At 39.2% G+C, this 10,496-nt stretch overlaps 1 protein-coding gene across 2 annotated transcripts; it reads right to left on the bottom strand.

Moving 5' to 3' along the window:
- Window positions 1–330: 330 nt before the first annotated feature.
- LOC106624455 (uncharacterized) lies at window positions 331–6,667 on the bottom strand. Of its 2 annotated transcripts, XM_070111132.1 has the most exons (4): window positions 5,657–6,667; window positions 4,827–4,929; window positions 3,980–4,005; window positions 331–2,944 (listed from the first exon to the last, which is right to left on the bottom strand). In XM_070111132.1, exons 1-4 carry the CDS (start codon window positions 6,456–6,458, stop codon window positions 2,241–2,243), a joined length of 1,635 nt encoding a protein of 544 aa, XP_069967233.1. In that variant the 5' UTR covers window positions 6,459–6,667; the 3' UTR covers window positions 331–2,240. The 2 variants fall into 2 exon arrangements, with proteins under 2 accessions (XP_069967233.1, XP_069967232.1); XM_070111131.1 differs by lacking the exon at window positions 331–2,944 and having other exon boundaries at window positions 3,003–4,005.
- Between the last annotated feature and the right edge of the window lie 3,829 nt (window positions 6,668–10,496).

The following is a 10,496-nucleotide window of genomic DNA, read 5'->3' as shown; positions in this document are numbered from 1 at the left end:
CAAGCGCCACGAGGAGAAGATTATTTTTTTGTATATAGAATTCCTTTTTCGTTCAGCAGAAACCCGGCAGTAAGGAATCGTTTAATTTCACTGCGGGGTTCTTATGCGACTTAACAAGTGCATAAACGTGAGCTCGTGTGTACGTGTGTGTATGTGTGTGAAAGACGCTGCTCACAAAGGACGAAACGTGACTGACATGCTGATGTCATTGCTGGCAGACACGCATACACATAGAAACATTTCTGCCGCCAGCGAAATGCTGCTGCAACATTTATTTTTCTCAATTTTTTTTTATTTTTCAGCCAAGCACTCATTTTTTATTTTTCCAACACTTGGCTGCGTTTGTTACTTTTTTAGTTGTTTTATGTTTTTTTCACTGCCTCTTGAATGCTGCACTCGCAACGGAAGGCCTGCACGTGTGTGTGTATGTGCGCGCTAGAAAATCAGCGTGTGTCGCCAGTCGGCCAATGGTTACTACTTTCCAGTCAGCAGGACTATTGGCATCTACACAACACATGCGCACGCCGATACACACACACACACACACATATTGGTCTGTTGTTGCTGAAGTATGTGTGTCTCCAGTGGAGTATTTTTAAGGATTATGTCTTGCCATGATACCATCGTTAAATTGCGACTGTGAACGTGTGCTTAGAATTTTTGATTGCTGATAATTTGTATGATATGGTGGCGATGGTGAGCAAAGACAAAAAATAAAAAAACGAAAAAGAAACGAAAAACAGACGGGATTGTTAGAGATTTGACGGTTCTTATGGGTGCAATTTAAAGTGGATTGTTGTGCACGGCAGGAATACAAAAAGATCAAGACAACAACAAGAATGCAGCAGAAAAAAAACTCGTACAACTTTATATGCCGTGGCCGTATAAGCACGTCGCAATGGTGAAAGTATCCGTTTCAATTCCCGGTAAGTACACAGCACTCAGCGTATGGTGGCTACTAAGCCAATAAATATTTATATGCGTCGATTTGTAGGGAAGAGGTTCCAGGAAAATTTTGCGCTAGAAAAGGTTTTGAAAACGAAAAGAAAAATATCAACCAACGAGCGTGAACATAAAGTTGTAAATACTTGTCATTAAAAACCCGCTGTCGTCTTTTCTCCCGGAATTCATAAATAAGCGATTGCAGACTAGAGATCTATAACAATTGGTGCGCCCAATCAATAAATAGAATATCTTATTTGAATCAGTACAATTGCTCTACCACTTGAGTTGGCGTCAGGCTAATATGTGTGAAATAGACTTGTAGTTAAATAACTGTTAATTACTTCGTTAATATATGAAAACATGTGTGCTTGGATTTTCGAGTGGCTTAGGAGACAGCTGCCGCTGTTGCATGTGTCGTTGCGAAACTGTTTGGGATCACGGTTGCATTTTTGACAACTTACATTCGTTTTCAAAGAGTTTCTATGATAAGCTTTTAGATCTTTGTTTATTGTGTATGTAATAGGGCACCACGCGAGAACATAACTTAGGGACTAAAGGGCAGTTTTAAGAGATATTACTAAAGTTTCAATCTACATATTTGGTTTTGTAATAATATGGCAATATTGCACCAATTATTTTACCATAAGATATGCGAGTCTGAAACGCGCTATAAAATATACTCTGACTTAAACAACAGATTCCCAAAGCGAAAGCGCGAGACAAGAGAGTCAATTAGGTACCAGAGATTCAAACAGGAAAACATGAGCCGAGGCTAGTTGCAAGAATAAAATTTTCAATAAGTATACAATGCTTTCATTTAGATTGGACCATAACACTTTCGGAGCGCATTTGCAATCTTTCACTGATAAAATTTTCAAGTCAAACCTAGACTCTCACAAGACCTATATTTTATCAAAATATCTGCTTTCTTACAACACAAAGGTCCTCATATTGTTGTTTAATAATTACAAACGTGAGCGCTTCATAAACCAGCTTGCATTACTTTGCACAAACTTCGTCTCAGCGTTGCGCACCGAAATTTCACCGCTCACTTCACCAACACATCCCCACCGCTGGCGCGCTCAATGCCATATCCAATCATTCTTTAATTGCTCCGAGCTGCATGATTTCGTCCAAACAAATTCGGTGGCCTCCACTTCGCGCTGTTGCAGCTGCAGCTGCTGCTGCTGCTGCTTCTGTTGTTGCCGCTGATAATGGTCGCGATATGGGTGGACCGGTAACAACGTCATTGCGCCGCTCAATGTCGCGGGCATACGACATTTGTACGCTTGCACTCAGCTGGCCACCACAATTGTTGCATTCGGCCAGCGACATGACGACTCGTCACACATTTCGCCACCAGCGCCGCGCCGGCTCATGCCTACACCGACACCAACTACACCCGCGCCGAAGCCAACTGTCACACCATCGGACACATTGTAGGCTGCTTGCTGCTGTGGTTGTTGCTGTTGTTGTTGCTGATGGTGGTGCTGCAACGGCTGATGTTGCAGTTGCAACGTGCGCGACTTATTGTTGTTCGCCACCGCCACCGGTAGTGTTGGCGTGTCGGACAGCGATGACAGCGACGAGCTGTGTTGGCGTTGGTGTTGCAGCTGCAATTGCAGTTCCTGCGGTTGATGGTATTCATGCTCGTATTCATAATCGGGCGCACGCTGATGACCGCTGATGCTGCGGTGTAGCGACGCTTGATGCTGTTGATATGGATGATGATAGTATTGTTGCTGCTGCTGCTGTTGTTGGTGTGGCAGCTGTGGCGGCTGTGTGGCATTCGGTGTGACCGCGTTCGAATGCAGGGGTCCCGCTGATGCGCCCATTGCGGTCATTGTGGTCAGCGACGAGGCAGCCGATAGCGATGGCTGCTGCAAGCCGCGCACACTGTCCGCAGGATGCGCTGTATAAATATTGCTGCGGCGCAAATGATTGTTATTGTTACTGCCGTTGGTGCGCTTGTTGCGTGACCACCATTGCACATGCGTCTCTGTGTGTTGTGTGTGTGTACGACGTACCAGAGGCAATACACACAGAAGTGACATGAAGTGAAGTTATGTGTAGTGAAGAGAAGAAAGGGGGGAGAAGAGAGTTATTGTAGTTTCAGTCAACTAAATGCATTAAATTTTTAGTTAATTCAATTTCGTTTTCGTTTAGTTTTAGGTTTGTGTGGTTTTAATTTTGTTATTTGGGAGGAGGTGAGCACGCGCTCAGAATTTCTCAGTGCTGCGCGCAGCCACCATAACCGCCGCTTCAACTATGGGCATATCAGCTTCTTCGACGGGTGACGCATCTATCTCCAGCGTCGTCGGCTCTTCGTAAGCAACCGACGATTCGGCATAACTGTCACTGCAAATGCTCTCATCATCGCCCCTTCTACTACTGCCACTACCACTACTGCCACTATGACTCGCAATGCTACTGCAACTCCTCCGCTCAATCACCGCATCGTGATGCGTCTCCATTGGTGGCGATGGTGGCGGTGGCAGTGAACGCGTAAACATATCAATGCGTTGTTTTAGTAATTTTTGCTTTTGTGCCGCCTTGGTCAATGCCACAGTGCCAGCGTGTACTGTAGCGCTGCTGTAGTAGCTTGGTGGCCGATATATGGTCGATAGACTGGTGCGTTGCGTACTTTGGCTGTCATTCGTCAGCGACGAAGAAGAGCAACTATTGCTGACATAATGCATGGGCAGCGGTTGAGGTAATCGCTTGTGTTGTTGTTGTTGTATTTGTTGATGTTGTTGTTGTTGTTGTTGTTGGTGATGGTGTGTTGTCATGGCGTTATGGTGGCTAGACAACGGATACTGTGCGTGTAGGTTACGGTAGGCAGTGGGATACAAATGGCGGTGGTGTTCATGTACATATTGGTTGAGGTTTTGGTTGTGTTGGTGTTGGTATGGATAATGGTGGTTGAGGTGTTGGTTATATTGTAGTTGTTGGTTATTGTGATGATGGTGGTGATGGTGTTGTTGTTGTTGGATATAGGGTATTGGATCGTCGTCAGCAAGTTTAGTACACTTACCGTTACGGTTGTTCGTGGGTTTTTTCCTGCAAGCGAGAGAAGAGCAGAAAAGTGCGGTTAGAGAAGAGGGCTTGGTAGAAGTAGAAATAGTGTTTTAAGCGCAAGCTTAATTTAGGTTAGTATATTTTTTTTTATAAATAAAATACTTTTCGCAACAACTGTAAGCGAAGTTTGAAATAATAACTCTGATTAAAAAAAGACATAATTTTTCTTTTGAGGAAGGGAACTTTTAAAAGTAATTTATATAACTGTACGAGTAGAAATATTGATCGTGATGAACGAGAGAACCTTTCGGTATCCAAAAAGTTTTGATTTTCATATTAGAAGCTCTGCGCTTTATAGAATTTTTATTAGTCTAAACTAATCAAAATCGCGTAAACTATAAAAAAAAATGTTTTTCAAAAGATTATGAACACTGAAAAAGTATCTGCTAGAATGGCTTTTTCCAGGTCAAAACGCAAACCTTATGCATATAAATATATAGAAAAGGTCAATTAAAACAACAATATCAAATACACGTTCCCTTTTTGAGACATTATAGCTTGCCCGAACGTTAATTCTTGCAATTATCCTTTCACTTACATGTATTTTATTTGAGGGTATGTGTATCTATATCCTATTTCTAGATTGGTTTCACCTCTTCCATTTATAACTGGCATCACATTTCTCAACTAATCCCCCCTTAATTGGTTTTGAACCCATATCTTTTTATAGATATAGGTATATATAATAATAGGTATATGCTCGTGCATGAAGTCACCCCAAAAAGATTAATATCATAATTTGGTAGCGAATGTTTTACTTTAGAAAAGTATATACCTTAATGTGCAATTGTAATTGAACTCACCTTCTGCAGCGCACAACCGTCACCATGACAATCGCTCCCAGCAATGCTGACAGCACCGAAACGATAATCAGTGTCAAGGGCCAACCCAATTCGGAAGCTTTTTCTGCAAGCGAAATAGAAAAAAAAGTAGAACATAAACGGAAATTAGTTATGGTATACCATATCCGGCGGAAAGCAGAGATAACCAAATCCTTTACGAGCTTTCATGCCAAATGCATGGCCAAAATGTTAAAGGGCTAACAGGTTCATATACACATACATACAAACAAACACTCAAATGCAAACAAACATATACATATTTATTGAACCCGTTTTACATATACTCGAGTGTGTATGTGCTTGTATAGGCATTTATGCACATTTTCACAGCAAGCTTCATATCGAAAATTATTCCAATATAACTGGTTGTGAGTTTGTGAGCTCTGCAAATCGATTTATATGTACATATATATATATTTATTATTGCAAAGTTCCCCGGCAATGCCGGTTGCACGTAAAGCCGTTTGCTGTCTCCGTTTTTCGCAAATGCGCTGACAACAGCAATCCCTTTTTTGCATACCTTAATACATTTGCATAGATAATGATTGCAAAGCTCATACACACACATATATGTAAGTTTTTTTTTTTTTTAATTCACACACACACACATACGCACAAAACCAAGCAGCATGTCGAGGCACTCACATACAACGCAACGTACTTGCACATATCTTTCACTCGACACAACCAATTTCATTTAATGACAGTATACTTTTACTCTCAAGCGCATAGAAACAAACACATGCACCTAAACATACTCACTAATCCAACCACCCAACCACTTGACTCACCTATTGTGCCCTCGAACATGAATGTACTCTTCGTTGGCATAGCCCATGAGCACAAATCACACGTTGTCAGTCCATCACTCAGCACCGGCTCATCGACTAGGAATGGCGGACGGGGTGGTGGCGGCACGAAACGGCCATTCCACAAGCCATTATCGGAAGCATCAAATGCCAATGGCGAGCCAAACAAATCGTCATCGTCGTCGAATATATCGAAGGACACATCACGAAAATTGCTCAAATCCTCAGCTGAACTTGCGACAAGATTCTCTATACTCGGCGGCCGGAAGGTTGGATATGTGACAGCAACGCCACGATTGCTAATACCACTACTGCTGCTACTGATGGTGCTGCTGCTGCTCGTGAGTATGGTAGCGCTGGTGTTGGTGTTGGCATTTGTGACGGCATCGATGGCAGGCAGAAAATTGGTTAGCAACTTAGTGGCGAGGCGGTTGGGCAGCACGGCAGCAGAGTGGGAGGCGGCGGCGGCAGTTAGATCAACATTTACGCCTACTCTACTTCCGCCTCCGGTGTCCGTATCGACATCTGGTTGCAGTCGTCGCTCCAAAGTATCCGGCTGTTGAATTGATATGCTATTGTGGTTGTAGCTGGCGATGCCGGCTGTTGCTGTAGTTGTTGTCATTGTGGACGATGTTGTCGCAGCTGTTGCTGCTGCCGCTGCCACTGTGGCTGCGGATGTGAGCAGTGAGGCGGCTGCTGTCGCTGCGGCAAGCACTGTCGCTCTGATTGGCCGTAGGCAGCGGGTGGGCGCGGGTCTTGTCGCTTTACTTGTTATGGCAGGCATTTTATTTACTTTTTCTTTGCACGTTTTTAGTCCTTTCTTATTTTTATTTTTTGTTTGTTTGTTTGTTTGTTGTTGGCTTTTGCTACTATAAACTCTAAACTTTTTTTTAAGCTTTCTTATATGTGTGTGTGTGTGTGTAAGCGTAGTAACTTTTGTTTTGCTTTCCAGTTTCTTTATTGCTTGGCAGAGGATTAGTTGGCATTCAATTCACAGGATGTGCCTGCGCTTATGCCCAACTTAAATGTGTACTTTAGTGAGATTGAAACCGTTTTCTCCCATTCGACAGAACAGTGCTGTATGTGCCGTTTGTTTTACGTTTTCTGCCACTACTGTGCAATTTTTAGTGGCACGAGTGTATACTTTGTAGTTTTCTCTATGCAATATTTTATACGATTATCACTTTGTGTGCAGGAGTTTTCAACACAATCTGATCTGCCGACACATTTCGTTTCGTTTTTGCGATTCGGGTTTTTTGTTTTGCAATCTTCCAACTCTGCATTCAGTCGCTTTGATTATTATCCTTTTTTTGCGCTTATCGTCTGCTGTTGTCACATGTGATTGAAGTCAATTGCAGTAACTAAAGCCGAGCTGTAACGAGAAGAAAGGAAATGTAAAGAAATGAGTGAAAGAGATTAAAAATGTGTTTAATGTAGTTCTCGATTTTTGTCTAGATTTTGTTGTCACTAAAGACAAACGTTGAACTTCATGCCCAATGAACGGAGAGAGTGTTAACTGATACTATAATTGTGTGTGTGCGAAATGTGTTGCAATATGTTAAGTAAGCCAATAGAAAGCACTTTTCTTAATTGAAACTCAGTACATGAAAAAGATGTAAAAGCTGGTTATGTGTAATTTAGCGCATAGTTGTAAGGAGATTTATTCTCGATAAAAGGTTAACTGTCATTAGTAGTGAAATTGTTGGGGTTTAACAGTTGCTGTTGCAGAAAGTGTTTTTAGCGCTATTAATTAATGTGGTCTTGGAGAATTCGAGAACCGGGTGTATTTGAAATTTCACTTAAAACCACCAATATAATGATCTACATATTTGGGTGTTTAAGAAACTCTATATGAGATTTTCGATTTTTCCAACCCACGGTTCTAAATACGCATAGTATAACCATAAACACTCAAAAAGCAGTTTCATATAAAAAGTGTTTATGTTAAACCACGTGTTTAAGAAGAGTGACACATAAAAATAACTCAAGTTTAGGATCAAAACAGCAATTTTATAAAAAAAGTGTTTATGGTAAACTCTATGTTTACGAACAGTGTTTAACGCTTAGCAACTAAAAACAAGTCAAACAAATCCAGTTGGGAGCTGTTTAAAAATATTTAGTAAAAAACTTATTGGTAAGGTATTTAACGGTAAACACTTTGATAAACTCGAGTTTATAACACATTTATATGTACTATAAATCAGGTATACTCTTGTTGCTTTTATAAATTTAATAGTACTGAATTTATACTTAAAGTGTTAAACGCTACATACCTAAATAAACTTGAGTTTAGGGCGCATTTAATTTAATTTAAAGCACATTTACTTGGGGTTCTAGGTGCTTTTATAAAATTAAAAGTAAATTGTTTAACGCTAAACACTAAGTAAACTCGAATTTTTATTTTTTTAAAATTAAACTTTGTTTTTCAAGAGAGTAAACTTGCTTCTCCAGTTGATTTTGGAAATTTATAATAGAGGAATTTATAAAAAAAGCCGTAAGGATGCTTCTTCTTTATAACATTGAACGCTTGAAATAAGTTCAATGCTCTGTTAAAATCCAGATCCTGAATGACCTTTTACACACATACTGTAAATAACTAATTAAAATTTCCTCGCCCTTCAATTGGAAAACCTCTATTATACCTCAAACAATTGTATACACATAGACACCCAACCCATATGTACTGACGACTCGCTTCGGCTTTCATCTCCAGCTTCTGTCACCGCAGGAAACCAAACAGCAAATAAGGCACATATGTATTTCATTCTTAGCCATAAGCACAACATGTGATTACAAATGAATAAAATCGAATGCAACATACATCCCCTAAAGACTAATATGATACTTAAACGCATCTCAGAAATCAAATTTGACAGACATGTTGCTTTGTGCGGATTTTCCAATGAACGAATCCAAATTTTGAACACTGAATGCCCGATTAGTAAGTAAAGCGTAAACTACATGTTTAACGATTATTTTTTGACAGAATTTGGGATGCCAATCACCTGGCTGTTATGCAGACCGGAATACCACACACATACATACATACAGCACACATTGTGTGAAGGAGAATGTAGCAATTCTATCGATTTTTGAAACACGACATCCGACTGAACACGAAATTCGCCTTTCTTAACTATTGATTGTAGCCTGTCAGTGATGAGCGCGCAACAAACACTCGCATGTGTGCGTGTGTTTGTGTGTAGGGCTGCACTTCAATCCAATAGATATTTTTGACAGTTTGACAGAAACGACGGTTCTACGGATTATTTAAATATCAATACAAATATGTTCGTTCAGATGACAGTTGTGTGTGCGTGTTGGTGTGTCGAAAAATAGTTGCTATGGTTGTAGGTAGCTGACGCAGTAGAAACAAACAATTTTAAGGATGCAAGAGAAATCAATGGTTTTAAATTTGTACGGGCGATTTAAGCGAGCGAAAGGTGATATTACATGGACTTGTTTAGAATTTGATAAAAATAATACCACAATTTTCAAAACCAAAAAAAGTTTTTTTTTCATAGAGATATATAATATATCTGTTTAGATATATGTGTGTAGTAATTATATTAATTGAATATGAGGTTTGTTCAAAAATTATCGCGAATTTTGCATTGAATCTTCACCCATATTCACGTACCTAATAGCGTAAGTGCATTATATGAAGGGGTGATTTCTTTGAAGGGGACAAAATAGATATTTAAGAATAAATATACATTTTCTTAAGAAATACAAAATTCGCGAAACTTTTTGAAAAACCTTTAATATATTTTTCCATAAGAACTTAGAGCTTCTTTGTCAATATTAATATTAGTTTAATATGTTTCGAACTTCTTCATGGTCTTTCAGAAAATGTTCTGCAAAATAGAAAATACTAAGGTTTCTGGGTGTTTATATTGATTTCTTGGCAGATCTGTATCTACACTCACATATATTGAAAGTTATTTGCTAAAAAAAGTAAGAGCTTACATTGCTTACTTCGTACTGACTCGTAAAACCTTTCACATCAACTAAAGTAGTTTTCATGCCTGAGGCAAAGCAAGTTAGAATCAGTATATGCTTTCTTTTTATTGTTGTTGAATATTATTTTTTGAGAAGTTTATCAAAATCTATATGATATTTTGCACCCCTGTTCTAGACTGTCAAGCTTATAACCGAAGTGGGATGAGGTAACTGTATTTTATGATAGAGGAAATCCGATATGATAGAATAATTTGTATATTTTTGAGACAGACCTTTCTCTTTCAACTAGTAGCGAGATTATTTGCGCTTTTTAAGAAATCCTTCTTTTATAATATTTTTAAAGCTTTTGAGACTTCGAGATTTGCAAACACATTTTCCTCTTCAAGAAGCTGTTCATTTGTCGGAATCACCAATATCGGGCAACTATAGCAAATATCTATATAATATAGCTGCCAATATAATATAATACAAACTGATCGCATGGAATCAACTTCTGGTAAGGAAGATTGTTATATGTGAAGAGTATTATTGCTTCGGTGCAACCGAAGTAAAAATTTAGCTTGTTTATAATGTCAAGCAAACTTTTTAATATACCAAGGTAAAAACGCAACTATTTTCACCTAAAAGATAACTGTGTAAGCTTAAATGGCAAAAAAAATATTAATAAAAATTTCGTTTCGGTGTCTGCAGATAGCGGCACACACCAAGAGAACTGAAAGAATTTATCAAAAAGGTGGCTTTGATTGCACTAGCGATTCCAAACTTCACAACTAACTTAAATTGTGAACTCGCGCTGTTGAAATAATGCAATAAATGCAACTTTATTTCCATTATCGCCGAAAAGAATAAACTTATAAAA

The sequence above is a fragment of the Bactrocera oleae genome, chromosome 6 (assembly GCF_042242935.1).
Source record: "Bactrocera oleae isolate idBacOlea1 chromosome 6, idBacOlea1, whole genome shotgun sequence".
Lineage (NCBI taxonomy): Eukaryota > Metazoa > Arthropoda > Insecta > Diptera > Tephritidae > Bactrocera > Bactrocera oleae.
Note: the sequence above shows the minus strand (reverse complement) of the source record. Positions and strands in the feature narration are given on the sequence as shown.

Coding starts and splice junctions, on each gene's coding strand:
- LOC106624455 (XM_070111131.1), bottom strand. CDS start 6,458: ATGCCTGCCATAACAAGTAAAGCGACAAGACCCGCGCCCACCCGCTGC. Junction 4,930..5,656: donor CATGTTCGAGGGCACAATAG/GTGAGTCAAGTG, acceptor TTTCGCTTGCAG/AAAAAGCTTCCGAATTGGGT. Junction 4,006..4,826: donor ACGGTTGTGCGCTGCAGAAG/GTGAGTTCAATT, acceptor TCTCGCTTGCAG/GAAAAAACCCACGAACAACC.